Source organism: Rousettus aegyptiacus, unplaced genomic scaffold (genome assembly GCF_014176215.1).
Source record: "Rousettus aegyptiacus isolate mRouAeg1 unplaced genomic scaffold, mRouAeg1.p scaffold_m13_p_1, whole genome shotgun sequence".
NCBI classification, from domain to species: Eukaryota; Metazoa; Chordata; class Mammalia; order Chiroptera; family Pteropodidae; genus Rousettus; species Rousettus aegyptiacus.
In genome coordinates, this window is record NW_023416284.1 from 58,581,466 (window position 1) to 58,607,656 (window position 26,191).

Consider the following 26,191-nt stretch of genomic DNA (forward strand, 5'->3'; position numbering starts at 1 on the left):
GTTATCACCTGGTCAAGGATCAAACTGCAGTGCAATAAAAACACAATGGTTTCTTCTCACATAAATTAAAAAATAATAATTTCAAATGCATTAACTTTATAAGCCCAAATACTAAGTAACCACTAATGCAGAAATGAGATTAGAATTGTTTTTAGCCACAGAAGTGAGATTTTTAACGTGAATTTTTTTTAAACAATAACTTGTGCCCATTTAGTCAATTAATTTGCTTGAATGGATGAACAATGTCAATATTTAAAATGGCAAGAAGAGGCATGCCAGATATTAAGTATAAATATGGCAGAAAATAAAAGATCTGCATTTAAAGCATCCCTGAGCATGTACCTCTGAGGTGGATGGTACAGGACACTGGCTGTCACAAGCTATAGACTAAAATACTAAGTCAAATGGATCCACTGGGGAAACGGGATTGTGTGAAGGGTTCCTGACCTCTTAGTTCAATATGGTACAATACTGTACTAAGAGGTCCACCACACCAATTTGACATAAGATGAATAAACTGTTCTTTTTTGCTTTTAAGTGGTTCTCATGGTCACCTCAAATTATTTTTAAAAATTCTCTTCTACTTAATCTGCAATAAGTGACAACTTACCTCATCTTTCTCATTTTTCAGTAACTGATGCAAATTCCTGTTCTTGCACTGTAACTGTCTATCTCTTTCCTGAAGGCCAATCATTTCTCTCCTGGAGGTTTCCAGTTGTTCCTAAAACATTCATATGCAATTTTGACTAAAGTTAATATAGGATTCATAGCAAACGATTTCTTAAAAGATTGGTAAAAACAAGTTACACATAGTAGGGTTTGTTAGCTAAAATTAAAGTTTAGAGGTACACAACATTTTTTTAAAGCACTTATAAAGCTCTATACTATAAATTACACAATTTATTTAAATTTAAATATTAAATTTGATTTAATTCACATACCAAAATTTTTATGTATATATCAAAGAGCTTCAAACTGGATCCTTGAAGAGGTCTTCACTTATTCTAGTGATGTTGTCACCAAACATTTAAAAATTTTTCTTTTTAATACTAGCACACTCTTTGAGATAGAGCCAAAAGGAATTCCAAGCTAAGTCTGAAGAAGACCGGTGGCCAAGCAAACTAGAACACTGCAGGTCAGAAAAGATGAGACTACAGCAAGACACCAGTTCTCCCTTGCAGGTGGTAAACTCTCTGAAAACTCTTCCCAGAGAAAAATGTCAGCATTGCTGGAATCGGTATGGGATAAGATGCTAGCTTTCAATTCATTCTGCACATTTTCAGAGGAACTGTGCCAAGTTCTGCATGAAGCCACTGGAGTATTTTTTTTAAAATCCTCTTTATCTTTATAAAATATAAAAGTCACTTAAGTTATGTAATAGCTGATCACAAACAACAACTTACACAATCTCTATTAACAATGGATCTCAAGACATAGAAATTTAGGAATATAACTTGCATGATTTTAAGGTTGTCAAGAATGTTTGGCTCCCTATTCCTTGGAGTGTTTAAAACTTCCCATCATGCCAGACCGTTTCACAAGGCTGAACTAAAAGGCCCTGGAGCCAGCTGATATGTCCTATAGACTATCAGAGATTCACTGGGTCATTATCAACACTTCACTTGAATGCATCTTCCCTGAAAATCTGTACACCTCCCCCCTACATTTCTTATCTCAGTGAATCATGCCACCATCCTCAGTAATCAGAGACCTGAATAGTACCTTAAATTCATGACTTTCTCTTATTCCCCAAATTCAGTTGTTCATAAAATTCTACCCATTTTACCACCTTAGTTTTTGTACTGTCTTACTCTTCCTATCTCCACTGATGTCAAGTCCAAAACCTCCCTGGCCTGGGTGACTGCTAAGGCCTGCTAACAGCTGTACTTTTCACCAGGCTTTCTGAGTTCCCTACCTCTGCCCCAAATACAAATCTGCACCTCCCCCTATAATTCCTTCACTTTATTGCCAGATTGATATTGACATGATGCTTTCCTCTTGTTTATATTCCTCGGTGCCTCTGAGTTTCTGCAGAATACATTTCATATTATCTTAGGCCAGGGTCCCAGGTCCCAGTCTCACCGCTTACTACTCTTCATGATGCATTACATACTTCAGTCTCTACAGAGCTATTTGTTGTTCTCTGAAAGTAAAATGCTCTCTCATATCTCTATGCTTTTATACAGGTTATATACTCCACCTAGTATATCTTTTCCAAACACTAGCAAATTTCTATCCATTCCTCCAATCTCAGATCAAGTGTTATCTGTCTGTGAAGACTTTTCTCACTATCCACATCAAAAACAATTAGTGAAGTAAATAATTATGATTCAATGTGTCTCCTTTCCACTGGACTACAATCTCCTTGCAAGCAGGACTGGCTTTCACTCATCTTTGAAACCCAGTGCCTACTACCTAAATACTCAATACATTTTGCTCAACAAATTAAATGAATCATATGCTAGATCTAGAAACTCTTCAAGGATAGATCAGCAAATCTTCTTATTTCATACACATCTCTGTCTACAGCTGACCCAAAATACCTATTTTGACCAAAGTCAAGTCCCAAATTAGAAAGTATTCTGGAAAATACTTTATGTTCTGGGTTGTCCTAATAAATGATCACTTCTTAGAGGAAAAGCTCAACAGCCTTAAATTACCAGTATCATTATGTAATTGTTCACTAGCTACTTACAAGACACTTGGCTAAGGGTGTCCAGATATAAAAAGTTTTAAACTTTAGTCTAGGGTTTATGACTCTGGGTCAGTCTAATTCGTAAGACCTTCTATAAGTCTCTGATTAAGATTAAAGTAGTGTCCACAACTCATAGCCTTTTAATAAGCCTGGAGAGTACCATCTACCACCTCCAGCCCACCACAGTTCCCCAGACTGACAAGATATATTTGGATAATCTCTATCTCTTAGGCATATAAGATGTACAAAAACCTAAAAATATTATTAAAGTGAAAACATACTGTTATCACTGTATATAAGCTAAGAAGACAACACAAAATAGCATTAGGCAATGACGGGCTGGTATGGACAGATGCTGCTGAAGAGCTAAGCTTCTCTAAATTAATTCCCAAACACTCCCAGTGTTCACTCACATATGGGCCAACTCCAGGCCATTCTTTATTATATACTCCCTACTAACAGATTTTCAAATATAACGTACAGAGATCCTATATTCTCCAATGGAGATCATAGATTCAAGATACTGAGTAGTTTCTTTTTCTAATTGTTGTTATCTGTCCTTGGAGAGTGTGGGTAGGGAGGGGAAACAGAGGAAGAAAAATAGAGAGGCATGTACCAAGAAATAAACAAAAGGAAGTTGATCTTCCAGGAGTATTCATATTCAAAAGCTTTTCTTTTCATAAATAAGAAAACCCAAAATAGAATAATATCTTTAGAAAAATATTTACCCTTGGACTGATTATATTACATTCTTCATAACATACAATCATAAGTCCCTACTATATGTGATTTTAAACACCTCCTTCCCTCTCCTTCTCAAACAAAAGAAAACATAAAAGAAAGAAAAGAATACAAGCAAAGCAGAAGCCAGCAACAAATGTTCTATATTTTAAGATGACAAGTTATTGGCAGTGTGAAAAATACTTCCTTTATTCAGAGAAATCAGCAATTTTGCAAAAGCATTTTTCTACGATCATCTCTAGAGTCCTAGGGACTTCTAAGAGTTAAAAGTTATCTAGCCTGCTTTCATTATCAAGTTTTAACAAATTTTGGGCATACACGCCCTCAAGAATATTTTTCTTTGAATTAACTGATACAGTCTCTCATAATAATACTTCTTTAAATTAAGCATCTACTTTTTAAGCAAGTTTGAATGGGACAAGGGAATCCTTATTTATTTTCTTCCGAAATAAATATTTCCTAATGTAACTTTCTATTGACTCGGCAAGTCACTAAACAGTTCATAAAATCAATGCCATCAATATAGATATTAGGAAGGAGTATGACAGATTGCACAAACTACTTTAAGTTCACTTTTACTTACCTGTTTAAAAAAAAAAAACCCTAAAACGAAAAAATTAACCCCCGAACTTGATAAAGCCAATGAAAATTTATAGTATCAAATTATCTAATAATTGCACTGAAATACAGATTGACATGTAGTTTCTACCTTAAGTTTTGCATAGCAGTTCTGTAGATGGTCCATATCACTTCCCAGTTTCAGATTCTGTGTTTCCACATTTTCCTGAGCTAGAAGGTTCTTCCGCTGAAGTACAAGTAGCTCATTCATACAATTTAAAACAGCAACTATATTTAATTCTCTCTTTGTCTCTTTACCTTTGGATTCTTCATATAATGAAGGAAAACCGAAAGTAGTCAATTCCTGGTAGGAAAAAACGTTTTCCTAAAAGTTGGTTACCAAACAAATTAGTAAAGAAACAAAAGATAGAAATCTTTTCTGAGAAAGAAAATTATATTAAGATAGTTATGAAAATAGTAAATATCCTAAAGGACAAAGAATTGAGAGAACTCGGCTCTTTTCGCCACTGCTCTGCAATCACTTATACAAAGGAACCTGCGTTTCTCTAGCAGTAAAATAAGGTAAGACTCCCAGTGGAGGAGCCCTTGAGGTGGCAGGAGGTCAGCCTGCTCCAGACAAAAGCTGTTACCTTGTATCTAAATAGGTGGTCACTAAGGTTCTCTGCCAATCTAATATGAGTCCTGGACCAATATGCAACAATATACTTGTGCCTGACAGGCGTTTTTCTCATAATTTTAATATGTGCTATTATATAACATAATTTATGCTATTGCTCCTTACAAAAGAAAAAACATGTTACCTGATCAAGATATGAAATACTTTGTTCGATGTTCTCTTCTGTGCAGAAGGCACTGAAAAAACTGTGCACATTTTTTGATAAAGGTATTGAAGAACAGAGCACTTGCTGTGAGTATAAACTTGATGGAGACATCTTTGTTTCTGAGGTATACTGAGATATATTTTTGCTTTCTGAAAGAATCAATAAAAGGTGTTTATGTAAATAACTTATTAAAATGCATGTAAAGGTAACAATCTCTATTACCAAAGATTTTGACTTGCATAAATATTTTAAATATTTTCAAATTAAGGAAAAGCTGGTTTTTGTATGAAAACTATATACTTTTTTCTCAAAAAATACAACTATAAAGTGGTGCTCTTAGTAGGCATGCTAAGCTACAATATGCTACCTTAATTTATAGTGCTTTAGATTTATAAGCATAACAGACAAAAATCACTTGTCTACGCATTTAAAATTTCTCTGACTAAAGGAATAAATCAGAGAAATGTACTGAAGTGGCCAATGAATTTATTTCAAATGCATAAAAATTTCCTCAAAAATAGCAACAATCAAGTAACCTATTATCCATCCAAAGCATTTACCCCTACTGATTACGACCCAATTTTTAGCTCTCCCTGATAACTTACTGAAGATGGAAATTAGTTTACAACGATTTATGTCCCTATTCACATCTTCAATATTTGTGGTAATTATTATACAGTTTCATTGAAAATTTCACCTTTACAATCACTGCACTGGCTTACAACTATTTTAAACTCAGTTACCTGAAGACAGACCTGGATCTGTAACAGTCATCCAATCTCCCATAGCAATCACCCAAGACAGGATACCTGAGGAACCAGTTCAGCAGTGAAACATTTGGTCCAGCTGCTGTCACTCTTCTATGTAAGTGTCTCCTTTAAAAGCAAATCAAATAACAGTATCTAATTAAAAATATAAAAGCAAATATAAAACCAATGTGTGAAAATTGTTGTATGTGCTTTCAAACAGAAGGAGTTTGCATTATTTACTCTCATGTATACCCATACAGAAAATGGTAGAACTCAATAATTTTAGTGTGTTTGTGCATATGGGTGTATAAGGATCAAAGTTAAAGGTTTCTCCAGTTATACTGAGGCATTCACATATTTCACATACAAAGTACATGGTGCACGATTTGACTCAATATAAATCTAAAGTATATAGCACTATAGTAAATAATAAATATTTCTATAATATATACTTTATTTTAAAGTATATTTCTTATTTACATAGATGAGATGCAAAGATTCTTGGCCAGCATTCCCATTTTTGTGTTTTTATAGTCTATATTAGCAAAACTTTCTTTTTAATCATAATTTCCAGTGTTGGCATAGATGTAGAGAAATGAATACTCCCACTCATTGCTCTCCAGAAAGCTTGTATCAATTTATACTAGTGCCAAGCAATTTGGCAATGTGATCAAAAATTTAAAAAATATATTTTAATTGAAATTCCATTTATAAAATTTTGTCCTCATAAAGTGATGATTTGTACAAAGATTCATGTATAAATTCTTTATAATATCAAAAAACCAGAAATAACTTATATGCTCCACAGCAGGAGACTAGTTATGTAAATGATACATTTATGCAATAGGACACTGTGGAACCTTAAAACACAACCAAGTAGAATTAAGGTGGCTAACAAATATAAATATAAAATATAAATATAAAAAAGGCAAGAAATGCATATGCAGACTATAAGAAAACAGACTAAGTATAAGAAATATAACCTTTTTACTCTATCATTCACGTTTTCACATTTTTATAGAAATATTTCTGCACCATAAAAAATACAAATGAAATAAATGTAAATGAAATAAATGGCAACTGGAAATTGATTTCAAGGTCAGGGATAGAAGGAAGAGACGTAAATACTGCAGGCAAACTGGAGAACACTTGCCAACGCTTCGGACAGCTGCTTCTCAGCCACAATAAACTGTGGCCAAAAGAGAAAGAAGGTCCTCTGTTGCTACATTTCCACTTTTTAAGAAATGTTGAAATTCTGGATTTTTATGTGGCATCTCCCACTTTTTAAAAAAAGATTAACTATGCAAGTATCCTGTGGGAAGAGGGAGTGGCTGAGTGGGGGATGTGAGAGAGCCTTCTATATCTTGATCTGAGAGGTGGTTACGAAGGTATACACATTAGTACAATTCACCAAATTGTACACTTAAACAACAATGCTTTTTAATAAGCCAAATACAATGTGAATTTAGGCCAGATCTGGACTGTGCATGAAGAGTTTACATGTGCATGAATATTTAAGACTGGAGAAATATTCACAACATAATATTAAAGTGAGATAAAAATTTTCATTCAATCAATTTTTAATTGTGCTGCTATAGGCCAGGTACAAGGGAGGCCCTGCTCTCAAATTCACATTCTTGTGGGGGCAGAAATAGGTATGTAAGGAATAAATCACATTTCATTAATGTAACACTCAGAGGGTGACGAGAACTATAAAAAAAAAATAAAACATAATAACATGAGAGAGTATTGGGGCGGGGTATCTAGATTAGTCAAGGAATGCTATACTGGGATGCTAACATCTGAACTGAGACCTAAATGATACTAGGTCAGGCACAAGATGATCAATAACCAGAAAAGCTCAGGTAAAGAAAACAGCAGGTACAAGGTCCAAAATGGAAATGAACTTGCTAAGTATGAGAAGCATAAAGAAGGCCAGTATGTCTGAAGTACAATAAGCAAAGACAGATGGTAGGCAGTTGGACTTTCTCAAAATTGCAATGAAAAGCGATTAAAGCAGTTATAGCAGGAAAACAAAATGATCTCCTTTAGGCTTTAAAAAAAATCACTGGCTACTCTATCCTCTGTGTAGATTACAGGTGAACAGTAGTGGAGAGGCTGAGAGAAATCACAGGTGGATAAATTAGGGATGTGTTTTGGAGAGAGAACCTTCAAGACTTGCAGGTGGATTGAAATACTGGCAAAAGAGAAATCACAGATGATTCCTAGGTCATACAGCAGCATACTACACATTAATGAAAATGAAGTTATGTGTCTATTACATGTTATGATGCCACACACACATCCACACAGAAGATCATCCAGTCTGGTACTGATCTTTTACCATTTTTCTGCTCAAGGACCTTGGTAAGAGCATCTTGAACTATTTTGTACTTCCCACTGTCCTTAAATGGGTGCCTTCAGCAATAGGATGAGCAGGATCAAAGTTGTGTCTGCATCAAGGCAGGCAATGATTTTACTTTTGGATTTTAAGGACAGTAGCTATAAGCAAAACAGCATCCAAGGGACAATAAACCTTTCTATTTCAACCCAGCTCTGCTTTGGGTACATCACTTAACCTCTTCGAGTCCTAGTTTACTTACTAGTAAACTGTCATTATAATGGCTCTTCATAGTTTTTTTTCTGAGGATTAAGATCATGCACATGTTTAGCATTCTTGGCACAGGGGACATCTGGAATCAGTGGTTAACAATATCACCATCTAGATACAGATCTCACTGTTTACATGGTATATAAATGACAGGATTCTAAAACCTGTAACAAAATGCACTGTTGCTCTTAATAAAAGTTGAACACAAATCCTTAGAAACAGCCTAATAAAAACACACTAGGCAGTGGGTTAATCCTTTGTAATGACTAGGTTAGGGGGAGGGACAAGATCAGAAGAAAACAGACACAGGCACCTTTCCAAGTCCTTTCCCCCGCCCAAGATATTTGTAAATAAGACACAACAGTGCTCTGAGTGCCTTTCCTCCTCATACAGAAACATCATCAAACACTAACATGTGTCTATTACATATCCATTCTTTAAAATCATAGTTTAAGTCAGTTACTCTTTCACCATGAATTTAGCTTGCCAGTGTCCACAGTGTTGCCTGTGCTAGTGATTGTAAAAGCAAAACAAAACAAAAAAACCTGCAAAATATTCAGGTCTACTTAAATGTTCATAATGAAAATATAAATTCAATTTTGAAGGGCTATAAAATAAAGAACTTACTACAGTATATGATTTCACAATATCTAGAAGTTTCTATGTCCTATTCTGTTCAATCATGCAACTAATCATATCCTATGAGGCTTGTGATAAGTTACGTCTCCTGTTTTTCCAAGAAAGGAGACTTAAGACTCTTAATCAATATACATCCCAAAACCAAAAGACTAATTTAAACAAAGTATTATATTTTAGCTCAATCGCAGCTAAAATTTCATTGTTGAAGGCTGCAAACTATTTTTATGAAGATATTAAAATATATCGACATTAATTTCAAATGCAAAACATCCCTCTTAGCATAAATCTAATTAATTCTACAAGTTCACTGCATCTTAAAAGCTGCAAAAGCAGCCAAGGATTTCATTAAAACCTGGTGCTGGAACCCAGAATTAAGTTCCATATTTTATATATACAATACAAACAATATTATATATTAATCGAGCCATAGAAACCATTATACAGTGGACATGATTACCCATGACAATGTATATGAGAGAGAGAAATTAAAAGTAGACTATAATAAAAAAAAATTTCTAACAAATTTCTTTAAAAGACTGAATTCCCACAATTCATTTGACATTATTCCGTTAGCACACAATTCTTAAAGGAACTTATCTATTAATTAAATTGAGGCACAGTTATATAAGCTCCTCTACTATGTCACAAACAATAGCCTTCTTTCATTTATAAACATTTTCTTTTGAAAAGGCATAAAAACAATTCCCAGAAATGATATCAATTCCATAGACAGTTTAATGAGGGTGAAATTAAATAACTCATCTTACCACATTCTGTTTTACACTAACTATTAAAACAACTTCAAAATAAGTTTATAGATCTTTAGCAAAAACATGTGTGGTTCATGTTAATTACACCTGTTTTTTCCATCAGACTTCCTCTGCTGGTTCTTTCCATTTTTTCTACTCTATATACATCAATCACTTATAGAATTCTGAGAGAGGCGGCCTCTAAGATAGTTCTCAATTATTCCTGCTTCTGTTGTACATACCTTTGAGTTATTCTGCTCTTTGAATGTGGACTGGATTTAGTGACTACCTTCTAACAAATAGAATACAGCAGAAGTGATGGGATTCATGTCCAAATTTAATTATAAGAAGACTGGCTTCCATTTGGGGTCGGTTCTCTTTCACTTGGATCCCTCTCTCCGTGGAAAGCAAGCTGCCACATTGTAAACAGCCACATGAGAGGTCTTTGTGGCAAGGAGCTGGTGTCTCTGGTCAACAGCCAGTGAGGACCTGAGGTCTGCCAAAAGCCTTATGAGTGAGTTTGGAAGTATACCCTCCCCCAGTCAAACCCTAAGATGACTGCAACTTTGGCCAATACCTTGAAAGCAGCCTGAGCCGGATGCACCAAGCTAAATCAAATCCAGATTTCTGATTGACAGAATTGAAAGATAAATTCTTGTTTTAAGCTGCTAAATCTTAGAGTAATTTGTTATGCAGGAATAGATAACTAATATCAGTTTATAAACATACGAATTTCTGAATTCCTTTCATAATTTACATGTCTCTTACTGAAATATAACTCAAGGGACAAGATACACTACAAAAGCAACTAGTTAGGTTTATGATAATATCATCCAGTATCATAATTAATCACTTCATATTTTATAGTTGGATGCCTTCCCCATTAGTTTATGAACATCTGCAGGGTAAAGAATGTATTCATCTTTGTATCCAACAGTTCCTGAAATAGCAGGTGCTCAGTAAACGTTTATGAAATAAACTGAGTCCCGCATATGGCACACTCACTCCAGCCTGTGTGCTCCACCTATGCTTTCTCCTTTCGTCTACTCGTCTACCTCAAACTAACACTTCTTCAAAGCTCAGCTCAACCACCATCATCCCCTCCACACAGCCCACAAAACTCCATTCCCAAGGTCTTCCATACACTTACTAGTTTCATCTTTCCCAGCTATAAGCCTTAAATACCACACACTTTACATTTCTGTATCCCACCCCCAACTAATCTTGATAGAATAATCAATGAACACTCAGGTAAATAACTGATGATGAATTAACATATTCATTCCAGCAAGCAAAAGCGTATAAAGGAAAACGGCAATGGAAAAGATGCAAAAGATAAAAGTCCTTTAGAGAAAAACATTACTCTTCACTCCAAATCTCTCCTGCCACATCTACCCGCTGAAAGAGAGCTTACCAGAAAGATAAGTAGTATCATGATTACAAGATTTCCTTCACACAATACACTATTTTAAGTGTTCTTTTTAGGTTCACTTGGAATTTAAACTTGAGAAGGCGCAATTGCCAACCTAATCGGAATTCTAAAACAGACTTCAATCAGGTGTCAGAAAGCAATAGTTTTTCATTATACAGGAATGTGGTAACATTACACCACCTGGGCTTCTAAATATTGTGCAGGATTTTTCACAAATGGCTAACTAAAGTCTTTGCTAATATCTCACAAAGTTAGAACTACCAAATTGCTGGGTTAAGAAGATAAACTGTTTAAGTCTTTAAACATTAGTTCTATCCTACAAATTCAGTCATAAAACTTAAGAATTTAGTTATCAACATACTTTCACAGATATTATTACTCTCAAAAAACAAATATATTATGATTTAAAAAATTAATGCCACTTTCTACGATACAGGAGACTACAGCTTTTAATTCCACAATAAATGCCTCTGCTACCTTAAACAAAACCATTAAACAAAATCTCGATTCAGGTACGCATATTGGTATAGAAACACACTAAATTCGCCCTCTTAGAAAATCTACTTTATATAAATTTAAAATATAAATGATTTCATTTGAGTGGCATAATTTAATGGTAAAAATATTTTCCACAGAAATAAATTCTTCGTAAATTAAATTTTAATATATATCTGAATGGCTGAAACTCAAAATTTGGTTCCCTTCATCATCTGCCCCCTTGCTGAGTTTGTGGCTAGAAGGAGGATTAATAGTTGAGGAGTCCAGTGCAAACAATGCAAGAAGCATCACAGCCCTAGGTCAGACAGACTGGAGTCAGATCCTGACCAAGTCTCTTTCTGGGCTGGTTTCTTCACTTGGAAAATAGGGTGGTACTATTTACTTCACGGGATGGTTGTAGGTATTTAACATGGTAACAGATGAAACACTAGGTACAGTAAACCTAGGGTATGGGAGCTGATTTAACAAACACATGCCAGGCACTGTTCTAAATGCTTTATTTATTTTATTAAGTCAATGCTCACAACAACCTCATGTATTATATTATTTCCTTTTTACAGATGAGGACATTGAATCACAGAAACGTTAGGTAATTTGCCCAAGGTCCTATAGCAGGCAAGAGGCAGAACCAGGGGATCTTCCCCACCCCAGACTCCAGAGCCCACTCTCTTTTAACTACCATGGGTTGCAGCTTCAGAGAATGAGAGGTTAGGAAGCAGTATTTATGTCCTACTACCACTCATTAAATCAAATTTGTGAAGACACAAATTATGGTAAAATGTTTCACGTGTATCCTGTTTCTGGGTTGAGGGGTACAATCTCAGTGAAGCTCTAAGCCGGAATTTCCCATTAGAAAACTACCCTCTTAGTATCTCAGGAAGTGGGAAGCTACGTTAAATCCCTTCTATATATCCTTGAACCAAGTATTGCTGCAGTATGAGGAACAGTATGCTATAATGGCTAAAAGCACAGGATGCAAAGTCAGACCACCTGGTTTCAAACCTCAGTTCCAGCACTTACAAGGTAAGTGGCCCTGAACAGAAATCTCTGGACTTCATTTTCCTCATCTGCAAAAGGAGAGTAAAAATATTCTTTACCTCAAAGGATTAAAATGTGGTTAAACAATAAACTTAGCTTTAAAATTTATTTAATAATTTTATTAAATAATTTTATTGCTGTAAGGGGCTTAAAATAAGGTCTTAGGTACATATTAAGTGCTCAATAAATGTTAGTCAGCTGTTATTAACTATTTTATTAATTTGAAAAGATTTTCATGATATTTGATTAAGTGACCAAAAAAAAAAAAAAAATGAACGATATCTATGATCTTACTTGGTCTTTAGGCAGAAATTTGCATAAGAACAGAAAAAACTGGAAGACCAACCTGGGAAAAGAAAAGGGAGCAGGCAAGGGCAGGACTTGTACCCCTTTCTTTATGCATTTTCACACACATAAAGACATTATGGTAATCTTTACTTTTTTATGTTTTCTAAATTTTCTGTAAGTGAATATGTTTTTCATATAATGAAAAAAAAATCCATGGTTTTAAAGGAAATTACAGTAATACGCAGAGGCAATGGAGATGAACAGCACCACTCTCAAACATCAAAACTAATGTTGGAATGGCATGAGTGATAAAAAATATAATATTTATTTCCAGATTAGTCAGTTAATCTACAGTATTTTAGCACACGCAGCCCTGTTGGGCAAAACAAATGTCTCAGAGTTATTGAGATAACTACGTAAAGGAAATAGAACACTACCAGCAGTCAGTAGTTTACAGTTTTAGATGCAAATCTCACAGTCTACAAAACTTTGAAATGTACAAATCTTTCCACTGATAAACTACTTCTAGGCATCGATTACCACATATTCAATTACACAAGTTAGCAAGTATGACATACAAGGATATTATTGACGGTAACATTATTTGTAATGGCAAGAAAATGGAGACAATCTAAATATCTATTGAAAGAAACAGTTAAACATCAACACACATGGTACAGTCAGAAGAAGAGGTACCCTGGGATTATTTAAGTGAAGCAGAATAACGAGAATAGTATGATCACCATTTTTTGCTAAATCAAATTATCTAAATAGGTTTAGGAGAAAGGTCCGGAAAAGTTACAAACTGTTACCAATGGCATTCCTGGCGAATGGGATGGGTGGGTATAGTGAGGGGTGGGCCAATGCTGTTTTCACCTCTTCCATAGCACACCTTTATATAGCTGGAATGTTTTAGGGGCATTTAATATTTTGTAAAATATTTAGAGGCAGTGGATTCATGCAGAGTTAATGAGATAATATGTGTGGAAGCATTCCCACCACAATTCAATACAGTCGCTCCCCTGCCCTTCAGTGGAAAAAATCAACCCAGACAAATGATAAACTCATTCCACCAATCAATTACATGTCTAGCACCTATTGCACACATTTACACATACAAGTGAGCAAGGATGATGCTGTCTTCACACTGATGCCCTGCTACGTCAGAGCGTGTTTGTGGGGATCTAGACCATCAGAAAGGCAGACTTCCCCCCATGCTGTAAAGAGCAAAGACTCAGAGTATTGACCAATGTAGTAAAGGTGGGCTCTCCCTCTAACTCAATTATAATCTAAACTTGGCAGAAGTGGGGAGAATGACTATGATTTATAACTATTAAGATTCTTTTCAAAAAAGAATGTTCTTAATCGATCAACCTTCTATGACTCAAACAAGATGCTTTCTCTGCTTCAAGAGAACAGCTCATGAAGTTATGCAGCTCTGTACTTCAGAGTCTGTGCCCCACCATCGGGAACTCATTGTGCGATGACTTTTCATTGCTGTTTTCATATGTTTTGGTCTTGGATCTTTGATTCAACTTAGTTTTTTTCAAGGTATTGTCACTGTAAGGAAGCTGCAGAGGGTACTGAATGAGCACCAGATGGGGTGTCATGGGCTGTGGTCCTCAGTGCCACTTCTAGCATTTATTGAGCAACCCTGACCTGGTCATAATTTCCTTGGTTTTTGATTTCCATATCTATAAAATTAGGTTGAACTAGATGACCTTTGAAAAATTTTCAGTTCTATTATCTATAATTTTTACATTTCTCCTGGAACTTAAAATGGAATCAAGTATAGCTATTTTTATCAAAATTTCTTCACATTTTGTAACAGAATATGCAACACACTGTCTTCATAACTACGTTTAGCAAATGAGATTCTACCTAATTTTAACAATAAAATTAAATTTACCACACATAAACCATTTACTTGCAACAAATAAATTTAAAGTATTTAAAATGTCAATCTAAAACAAACCCAAATAGTTATTTCCTCCCTACTACAGATGAGGAAACTGAGGCCTAGAGAGCTTTCTCGCCCCAGGTCACATAGATAAAATGTGACAAAGCCAAGATTCACACCACAGCCATCCAGCACATTTACCTATTATACCTTGCTGTCTTTATGGTACGAAAGGAGGGAATACACAATGTGAGCTGCTGTTTCAAATTGAATACACACGGGTACTTGCTTCTCCGCCACCTCACCTTGAGACTAAATTACAATCAGACAGTAACTATTCCAACTGAATAACTGTAATGTGAACTGTAAAAAAGCAGGCAAAATATTAAATGTTATAGCAACTCAAAAAATTATTTTTTTTCCAAGCTTTCTCCAAACTGTTATTCCCTTCTCTTTGTATTAACCCTATTACAGTACAAATCTAACTGTAATAAAACTTTTCTCACCACTTAAACTGAGTTCCTGGTCAGCAGGCCTGTCACTGTATTGTTTGTACCCTGCTTTAGTATGAGATGTCATAATTGACCCATAGTAGGAACCCAGTAAAGTTTGCTGAATGAATGTCAATGAACTTCAATGACATATTAGGGTGAGGCATGCTTAATTTATGACTAATCAGAATATGCACTTTAGCCATGATGCAATTTAGAAGGGCTTTCAATTGAATCTTGACTAGTGCCAGCTTAGAGAGGTAGCAAGGTGATTTAGTATATATTTATGAATCAAGAGAGCATAACAATTTAGAGACAATACGCCAATTTCAAATTCTTCTAGTACAGAGGTAGGAACAGCAGCAATCATATTCTTACGTGAAGATTACTAAGAAAAAGAACAAAAGCGGCACTTTTGTTTTTAAATCTATCATACTCTATAAGTTTGAAAGTCAGTCAAGAAGCTGACTTTATAAAAGTCATCTAAGAAGTTGACAATAAAAAAGAAAAACAATTACCATTTATTGGTATTTCTTTCCTAAAATAAGTAACAGGAAACAAAATTTACTAAGGGCAATGGAAATAACAAAGGAATTAAACCTAATTCATAAATCTGTTCTGTAATAATGTAATCACGTATCTGTAGTAGTTTGTTCAATGATTTAGCCCAAATTCAACCATTGGTTACAGTTCTCAAATTGTGGTCCCAGGACCAGCAGCATCAATGGCGCCCAGAAATCGATTAAAAATGCAAATTCTCAAATCCCGCTTCAGACCTACAGATTCAGAAACTCTGGGTGTGGGACCAGAAATCAGTGTTTTAAGAGACCCCCTCCCCCATGTGATTCTGATGTAAGAAACTTAAGAACACAGCTGTACTCTAAAGCAGGGGTGTCTAACCCCCAGGCTGTGGACTTGTACCGGTCCATGGCCTGTTAGGAACTGGGCCATGCAGGAGGCGAGGGGCAGGCAGTGAGCAAAGCTTAATCTGTATTTGCAGCCACTCCCCAGTGCTAACATCGCAGCCTCAGCTCCACCTCAGATCATCAGGCATTAGATTCTCCTAAGAGCACTGGTCCCTGGTGCCATAAAGGTTGAGGACTGCTGCAGTATATATTCGTGTTCTATTTATGCAGTTTAGACTACAGAATACTAACAGAGAATTCTTTCCTAAAGATGCTTTTGTATACTTGTCTCCAGGTTTGTTTGTTACTTCAACTTCTGAAGTATTTCCTATCTGTCCTTCACTACCTTCATTTCATTGTCACTGGCTAAGTCAACCAGCCAGCCCCCTGACTATTAACCGTCCAGTCTGCTATATTTTTGTGCCAGGGCTGCTGAAAATGGAACCCAATTTTGGAAACATTAAGGTTGGAGGAGACCGCTTGAAGAATACTGCTCTAAAAGAAATGCAGCACTACATATGCATTGAGTAGTCAGCAGATACTATAATCTAAGATGGGTACCAGCCATTACATATACCTTTTACCTGACAGTTAGTGATCTAGGACAGCAGTCCTCAACCTTTTTGGCATCAGGGATCGGGGCTCCTATGAAGATCTAATTAATGCCTGATGATCTGAGGTGGAGCTGCGGCAGTGACGCCAGTGCTGGGAAATGACTGCAAATACAGGTGAGGCTTCGCTCCCCTGCCCACCGCTCACCTCCTGCTGTGTGGCCCGATGCCTAACAGGCCATGGACAGGTTCCGGTCCACGGCCCACGGGCTGAGGCCCCGTGGTTTAGGCTATAAAGGTCCCAGTCTTGTCTCTTGCCAGTTGATTGTAATCTGGTTGTCTGTGCTTTCCTACCTAAAAGCACCTTCAGCATTAGTCTTTCTAGCCTGTACCCAAGTTTTAGAAATATCCTACATAGGATCTAGCATATAAAAATAAGAAGACATCTTGGAAATCACCAATAAATATAAACCATCATCAGCTGTGTTCAAATGAGATGGGTTCTCTCACATAAAAATCTGTCTTTTATACTAGACAGATAATGGTGTCACTTAGATAAAGAGAACAGAAGAGTAAGGTTAATAAAAATGGGTTTGGTTAAGTGTGTAGGGATAATGAGCTCAGTGTTTAACCCATTTAGTTTAGAGATGTTATTATGAGACATTCAAATGTGGATAATCTCTAGGGCCTGGATGGCAAAAGACATATAGGCAGATCTAGGTGTCATCAGCATATATGTAGTAGTTACATCCACACAGAAAACAGGGGAAGCAGAGAGAACACCAAAGGACACAGATGACTGAAGGGGACCTACATGTAAGAGATAAAAACAGAGGGAATGAGGTAGGTGAGGAAAGCCAAGGGAAAAATAGTTTCAAAGAGGGAGTGATGAAGAGCAGCAAATGCCATAGAAAGTGCAAGATCTAAACAGAAAAAAATGCTGGGTTTGGTGATTACTGACTTTATGACAAAACTGAGGGGTAAAAATGGAAATCAGATTTCAGAAATGTAATCAGCAAACAAGAAAAGGAGATAATAAAGATTATTTGTTCAGAAGCTTCATTTAACAGAATGTATTTGGCTTCTCTGAATGTAGAGGCCTTATCAGATGCTCACGGATAGATTCACTAGTGACAATAAGAAATCCTCTCCTTAAGTTAGTTCTTATTAAACTATAGCATACGTCAAATAGAAATATTAAGTGCTTAATAAATATAAGCCATTTTTCCAGGCACTGCTCTGGATATTAACATATTTTCTTATGTAATTACAACCATATAAAGTAGGTACTATCCCTAACGTACACATGAGACGACAAAGACCCAGAGAAGATACGGGCAAGAAATAACTTGTCCAAGGTCCTACATTTAGTAGTACGGTAGTCAAACCAAAAATTTCACTGAAAAGAGTAAGAGGGAGGGCAATGAATGAAGTAAGGGTTAATAAATGAGAACGATAAATGTTATAGTTAAGATAGCACTGATTCTTTAACTGGCCACAGTTTAATTTCTATTTAAGAACTGTTTTTAATTTGAATTTCTGTCTTCTCTCATCTCAGAATCCTACATTGCTAGGCTCGCCATTTTAACACCTCTTATGACACTCAGATTCTGCCTTGCATTAAAATTGTTATCTCTTCCCCTGAGTTGCAAGTTGCTTGAAAATGGAGCTGTATCTTATTTATCTTTGCAGCTCTATTCCCTCAATCTCAAAAGTAGAAGATACTATAGTTATTGTGGTTATCATTTCACAATATATACAAATATCAAGTCATTATGTTATAAACCTGAAACTAATGTTATATGTGAACCATAGCTCAGTAAAAAATAAATAAATAAATAAATAAATAAATAAAAAAAAAAAAGAAACTCAGTAAAGTTAGTTGAATAATGATTTTTACTTTTCTAAAGTTTCTAGGGGCTTCAATAAAATAGTTTTAAAGTTTTTAATTGCTGTACAGGGTTGTTGTATCTCAATTACTACTGGGATTGTCCATGTTCAGAATACTTTTGGATCACTCAAATTTCTGATTTGGGGAGAAATACCCTTCGAAAGTAAAAATCCGATAAATTCCCCTGGATAAAACCTTTTAAAGATTGCCTATCACCTACTGGTTATAGTCTTATTCTCCAGTCTATCACTAATGCACTCCACCTGGCTCTAACTACCAAACCACCTGCACTTCCCTCAATGGTACAGAGCACAGAACATGCCCATATGTGTTCACCAGGTGAACACCTCCTCCTCTTCCTCTTCCTCCTTCTCCTCCATCAGAACACAGCTAAAATTCTCTTTTCTAATGCCTTCTGATATTTGCCGGTATTTTCTTCTTCTATTTTTGCTCTCTCTTGCTATTTTAAATTTCCTAAAACAAACTCCACAAGGCAACATTCATCATTTTTATCCTCATGTCTGACAAGGAGCGGCTTAGTGTTTAATATTTATTGAAAGAATTATTAAAGCATAATTCGGTAAATCTGCTACTCTTATATAATACTAACCTACTACCAAAAATGAAGACTTTAAGTAGTTTTCCATTATCAATAATGAATGGTACACTTTCTATTCTAACTCAACTCATAAATTCATGAAGTCAAGATAACTTGTACCTTTTTTACCAGCTGATCATGATCACCATCACCAAAGACACAAAACAGATCCACAGAGTACCAAAACTTCTCTGTGACCTAGTCAAATCAATAAGGCAGAGTCACAACTACTGGTAAATGATATGGAAAAACATCATTTGAAAAGCTTTGGAATTGCTCCAAGTTAAGCATGTGAAATGTATTAAAATCACACAATTTTGGAGCAGTTTCTTTTTCATCTTTTTATCTCTAGATGCATATTACATAGAAGACACTCAAACACCTTTTATAAAACCTGTGTTATAGCCAGCTTTGTCAAAGAGCAGCCACATCAGGTTTTTGGATAGGTCAAGAACATAATCTAACTTTGTGTTGGCCTTGAGGCCTTTGTTAAATCATCTGAACAGTTAACTTTTTAGTTTTCTCATATATCGCCTCAGCAGGTTGGTAAGGTAATAAACTTTAACAAGTCTTGTCACAAGGCACAATGTGTTATGAGGAGATCTTCACATTTCATCCTAGAATAACTATGTCCTTGCAGTTATCTTCTAAGTGCTTCACTCATGTTACTTAATCCTGGGGCTTTATTATCTTCATTGTACACAAGGAAAAAGAGAAGGAAGGGTATAAAATAACTTGGCTGAAAAGACCTAGTAAGTCACTAAGAGACTTCATTTAAAATACCAGTTCCTTCATCCTCTTTTCAAAGAACCATGTAGAGAAATTCACTGACCGCAGGCAGAAAAGAATCAATTCGTTATTAGCTTTTGCTTATTTAGTTTGAATGAATAACCTAAGCTTCCTAAGCCTGTAGGTTTTAATAGCTCTAGGACTCGATGGATAAAGCTTTGCTGACTGAATCCAAATTCATAAACCTGCCTCTAACTTCTTTTAAATTTCAAGATAGTTTGACCTAAACTTTAACTCAAAGGCATTCTCTCTCCCCAGATCTCTTAATTCTTTTCAAATTTTGTTCAGTCTTTTAAATGTGTTAAGTCATACCTACCTTTCCAGGCAGGATCAAGGCTGCCAGAATTTTCTTCTATATAAACAGTAAACCAATCCCTCTTGAGTCGTGAAGGTTTCAAAGGCACCCATCACTCACAGCCAACTCTAGACTTATTCTCCAATCTGAATCATTAGGGTAGCCTAGCAATTTCAAATTCCAGGAAGCCTCCTCTCGTACACTTCTGAACCACGTTCGCAGGAGTACCTCTGCTAATCTTCACTCCGTTATGGAGTCCATAAATGAGCTATCTCAAATTGCTCAGATTCAACAAGAATTATATATCAGCGTAGCAAGTAATCATAATTTGGCAATTATAACTACGGACCCCGATATGGAATAATGATCTAAAGATTCTCGCTGTACACGTGCTGAGGACAAATTTTGCAGCAGATTCCATATCCTGGGCCCAAGTGACTTGCATAACTGGGCGATCAGCACGGGCTCAAAAGGGAGCAGGGAGCTCGTAATTCAGTTTTCTGTACTTTACTGTAAAATTCTACACCAAAATATTCTCACACATGTTTGCCTCTTCGATGATGTAAGTTCTGCCCCTAGACATTTAACTGTCGTCGGGGTTCTCTTCCACTGCAGCAGCCACAGGCCACCCAGTAACTCATTCTAAAGACTGCCTCTTGCGGCTCGCGCTAACAAATCCCGAAGCCCGCACGCTCCGCAGCTTGTGCGGAGACACCGCAGCCCCAAACTGGCCATCTCCTCCTCCCCCACGTCCCCGCGTCGCTCGTCATCCCGCGCCAGGCGCCACCCTCTCTGCATCCCGGTGAGGACTTGGGGCTCCCGGGGCCGGAGCCCTCCCGAGGGCGCGGCACTGCGATCGCCAGCGGGAGCGGTCCCCGAGCTGGCACCTACCTCCCGCCTCCTCCCGGCTCGGCCGCGGGTCAACGTTCGCCCGCTTCCTCCAACGGCCCCAACGGCCGCGCCGAGCCCCTCGCAGAGAAGCGGGGCGCCAAGCCAGGTACCGGCGCTCACCTCCGCTCCCGCCCTCCCTCCCGCCCCCCGCCGGCTCCCACCCCCAGTCTGCCTGCCCCCCGCCCCGCCGGCGCCGTCGCTCCTCCCCGGGCGGCCGCGTCACAATCGCCGCCGCACGGCCAGGTTCTCACCATGACGGTTCCCGGGAGCGGTGAGTTGACACCGCCGGGCGTCTCGGTCCGGCTAGCGCAGCCCCGGGGGCCCGCACAGGCGCGGCGCGGCGGCTCGAAGCGCCCCGGGCCTGCGGCCCCGCCTCCGCCTCCCGCTCCCGCCTTCCCGGTCCCTGGCCGGGCTCCGCTCCGCCCCTGGCTGCCGCCTCCCGGCTCCCGCAGGTCCGCAGGTTCCCACCCCGCCCCTGCGCCGCTAGCGCCGCAGGCCCGGCCGCCTCCCATTGGCTCCGCCAGTTGCTAGGCGATGAACAACCGCGGCCTGCATTGGTCCGGTGGGGGCCTCCGAATCTCGTTCCCCACCTCCAAAAAAACCCGAAGGAAAGGAAAACCTTATCCCTAGAGCCCAGCGAGATGCGGGCGCAGCTGCGGCTGCGGCACCTGTTACGCCCTGTTATTCTCCCGGCCAGGCCCTGCTCCCCGCCCCTCACGTTGCACAGCTCGGGGCCCCAGCCTCCGTGGGGGAAGGGGATCGTGGCTGCATCAAAGCACGTGTTCCGAGCCCCAGTGAACCCCAGCACCCTCCCTAGAAGCAAAACTGAAGCTCCCTGAAGAGCCACGTGCGCTTGCAAAAGTGGAGAAATAAACCGAACATCAGCCGGCACCCAGAAGTAGGTCAGGCCCAGGGGAAAGGAGGTTCAAGTATTGGGAATCGTGGATGCAAACAACCTAACCGGGAGAAAGTTACATGTAAAATTAGGGCAAAAAAAATGACCTCGGCGGGAGAGAGCGGGAAGACTAAGAAATGGCACTCGTGAACGAGAACTTTATACAGAAATGTTCCACACCCACCCAGTAAAATACGTGAAAAGAAAATGTATTCCTGCTGCACCCGTAGCCGGGGTCAGAGCTGCTCCTCCCCCTTTCTATGTCAGCCTAAAATTCTCCGGGGAAGACAGGAGGCGGGAGAAAGGAAAGAGATCAAATGGAGAAATCGCAGGCATATGACTTGTTATAAACACAAAGATGTACTTTGATAATTTATTTTATTTTACTTTTATTTTATTTTATTGGTGTGTGAAAGCAAGGGATTTATTCAAGAGGGGAAAAATGAGTTTGGTATTTTAAGGAGGCTCCTGAGAGCACTTTAAAACCAAAATACCACAATAGTATAAGACAAGAACAAGAAATGTTAACAACGAAGAGCAAGGGAGGGAGCAGTGACCCCCCTCCCATTTTACGTGCACATATCCCCAATCCTGGATGAAAGATCAAGGCGAGAAAATGAGCACGCCATGGTGACAACTTCGGCGTCCAACGAAATCATCCTCTTTGCCCTTGGCCTAAGCAATCAGGAGGCCCGGCTGGATGCTGTTGAGCTTGGATGAATGGCAACCAAAGAACCCGTTAAGGCTTATAAACCGTTAAGGACGCTATTAGGCAGGGCTGGAGGAAGAAACCAATTATTAACAATGATTGATTATCGTACTCCCTAACCCAGACTACTGATGGAAGTTGGTGGCGTGGGGAGGGGGTTACCTCTGCTGTCTAGAGAGGTTTTAAACTTTCAACTCTTTACCGCCCCCCTCAAAGCCACATGCCTTCCCATCTTAAGAAGCAACCTAATGTGACGCTTTTTCTTGAAATAACACCTGAGGCTTCATTTTGTCCATTTCGCCCCTTTTAATTAAAATGCAGGCGTTCACTGTACAATTAGATAGAGAAGTTGAAATCAATGAATTTAATAAGCAGCATCTGGCACACCCTGTTGTGACCTAACCACTTACAAAGTCAGATTTTAAGGTTTGGTTCAGGCTGAGGTGAGCTCTGGAAAGTTTGGCCCCGAGCCCAGCTCCAAAAATGAATCGAACCTGTCTCAATAGTCTTTTGCTCTTAGGACCCATTTTTCATTCTTAAAAATTAAGGGCCCTATAAAGCTTTCATTTATGTGGGTTATAACTGTTGATATTTACAACACTAAAATAGAAAGCAAAAAAATTTAAAATATTTATTTAAAAAATAAAAATTATATCTTAACATAAATAGAACATTTTAGTGGAAAATGACTATAATTTCCAAAAAAGTAACAAAAATAGCAAATATCTTTAATGTCTGTCATAATGGAGGGCAACAAGATTTTTATATCTGCTGCAATTTGTTGTACTATCTCAGGTAGCCTTTGGAAAACCCCACTATACATTCATAGGAGAATGGGAGTGAAAAATTATATTTTAGTATTATAATAAAAATAGTTTTGCAGACTGCCTGAGATGCTCTTGGGGGTCCCCCCTCCCAGAGTTCCTCAGATTACACTTTGAGAATCACTGATGTAAACCAGTCTCTGGGTGTTCTCCCCATTGTCAGTGACTGCTGTAAGTGCTGAGTAGGTGACCTAATTCTGGTGAGTACATAATGGGAAGTGAGTGTGGGGGGATGGCTTCAGGAAGATGGTTTTATCCCTGAGAGCCTTTAAGAAATCTTTTCCTTACTTCCTGCCTTAAAGCTATGGTGGCACATCTCAAAACAATGAGAGAAAAGAAAAAAAAAAAATACAGGAAAGGCAACCCAGAACCCAGACGTCACTGAGTGACTAAATTAATCTACCCTGGCTCTGTACTCCTCCAGACTGTTCACACGTGAGCTAGTAAATGGCCTATTGCTTAAGCCACTTTGGGTCAGGTATTCAGTTACTTGCAGCCAAGAAGATCCTTACCGATATATAGGACAAGATAAAGAATTTGGCAGCAGAATGAAAATAGTCTAAGGCCACATTTAGCACAAGGCTATAGGAATTATATTGCGTTTGATAGTACTTTGCTATGGTAAGGAAAGATAAAGCAGAAAGATATAATCTGGAATTTTTTTAAATGCTTTACTTTGGCCATTCTACCCTCTTTTAGCAAAATTAAGGGAATGTCAATATCAGATTGTTGTTTTCAAAAACACTCAAAACTTCCTTATTACTTTCTATACTGGTTATATCATAGGGGTTAGAGTAATTTTTTTAAAATATAATTTATATCATGTCACAAACCTGCTTTGGCCCCTCTCAGTCATCATTAAAGCAAAAATTCTTCCCATGGCTAGAAGGGTCTTATGACCTGCCCTTCATCTCCTTACCTCTCTGATCTCATATTCTGCAGTTCTCTCCCTTACTCAACTAACCATTAGCTACCTCACTGTTCTTCAACCTTGCCAGGCACATTCCTGCCTCAGGAACTTTGCACTAGCTATTCCCTGTTTAAATGTTCTTCCCCTTGACATCTGTATTACTTCTCCCTTTTCTAGTCTACTCAAAGTCACCTTCTTTGTGAGGCCCAGCCTGACATTATTTAAAATTGGAACCTCCATCAGCTTTCCAAATTTCTTACCTTGCTTTTATATAATCTTCAACCATAATGTAGAGTTTACTTATTTTTGTTTGTTTATTTGTTTGTTTGTTTGGTCCATCTCTCTTTATTAAAATTTAAGCCCAGCAAAGACAGAGATTTTGTTTGCTCGTTCATTGACATATACTCAGTGCCTAAAACAGCGCCTGTTACTTAGTTGTTGGTGCTCAATAATTATTTGGTGAATAAATGAATGTAACTTTAAATAAATGTTTTTCATTCCGATCACCTCAGCAGGCTGTATACATATTCCAATGATGCTTCTCAAAAGTTATCACATCATTAGTTACTGAATTTGTTGAAAAGAATTCTTTCTTTCAGAATAAATCTGATTTTTGGAACTATCCAAAGGTTATTAAGAGCCAAATCTGATAAACACATTCTGGAGCCATGTTAAAATGCAAAACTTGCTTTTGCCAAATAAGTTATTGCATTTGGGTGGATAAGGAAAGGTCAAAAAACAAAACATTTGATTTTCTAAGATAGTAAACTGACTCTGAACATAATTTCAAAGAGTAGTTCTAAAAATATATACCGATAACAAGTTGTAGGAATAGTATATATATTTTTTAAATTCTATATGTTTGTATGTGTGAATGAACCTCTTCCAATCTGTCTACAGACTACCGTTTCTTGCCCCCACTACTAGAAAAATGAAAATCAGATGCTCTTCGCTCCTCTCCCACAGCCTCCTGCAATTAGGGACTTTTAATGGCCTCTCATTGTATTAAGCATGAAACTGAACTTCCTATCCAGTCCTGTGCACATAATCTGGCTCCTCTCCCCATCCTGGAACTCACTTTACATGCAAAATGCCAGCCATAGCAGCTCCATTTTTCCCCCCTGGCCCTTTGCGCCTGCTAGTCAGTTAGCCTGAAAGGCTCTTCCCAAAAGGTTCAAAACTGATTCTTCTTTATTTGGATCTCATTCCCATATATAAAGCAAACTTCCCAGGCTTGGTTTTATTTGTTTTCTTCCTTGCTTATGGTCTGTCTCCTCCCACTAGAATGTAAGCCCCACGAAGGCAGGGACTTTGTTGGTCATGTTTGCCTCTATAGCCCCAGCCCCTCCATGCCTGCACTGAAGAGTTGTTAACCAAACTTTTAATAGTGAGACTGGGTAGTAGGTCAGTAGGAGGAAAGGGACATAAACTTTACATTTTATTCATCTCTGTTATATATGAATTTTTATAAGTATGTATTATTATAACTAAAACGTTTTAATTTTTCTGAAATAAATAGGTTCAGATTTTAATATATATTAATAATCTACCTTTATTTACTCACATGTGTTCCTCAGAAACTAGTGTTTCAAATACTGCAGCAAACATTCAGGCCATGCAGCTTCTATGAACACATATATTCAAATAATGAATTTTTACAAATTACAGCCACAACTTCTGGATCTAATGGAGAACATTTCTT

At 37.8% G+C, this 26,191-nt stretch overlaps 1 protein-coding gene across 4 annotated transcripts in view; it reads right to left on the reverse strand.

Annotated features, from left to right (window-relative positions):
• The window catches only part of LOC107511578 (SSX family member 2 interacting protein), a 37,852-nt gene extending 16,297 nt beyond the window's left edge, over positions 1–21,555 (reverse strand). For 2 of the 4 annotated variants that reach the window (XM_016146065.2, XM_016146061.2), the window contains exons 1-5: positions 21,403–21,555; positions 5,580–5,711; positions 4,816–4,985; positions 4,146–4,358; positions 611–721 (exon numbers count right to left, since the gene is read on the reverse strand). In XM_016146065.2, the coding sequence (XP_016001551.2) occupies positions 611–721; positions 4,146–4,358; positions 4,816–4,985; positions 5,580–5,622 (537 nt within the window). In that variant the 5' untranslated portion in view covers positions 5,623–5,711; positions 21,403–21,555. Of the gene's footprint in view, positions 1–610; positions 722–4,145; positions 4,359–4,815; positions 4,986–5,579; positions 5,712–21,151; positions 21,170–21,402 lie in introns of those variants that run through there. The other 2 variants (XM_016146066.2, XM_016146064.2) reach the window with 2 other exon arrangements.
• Between the last annotated feature and the right edge of the window lie 4,636 nt (positions 21,556–26,191).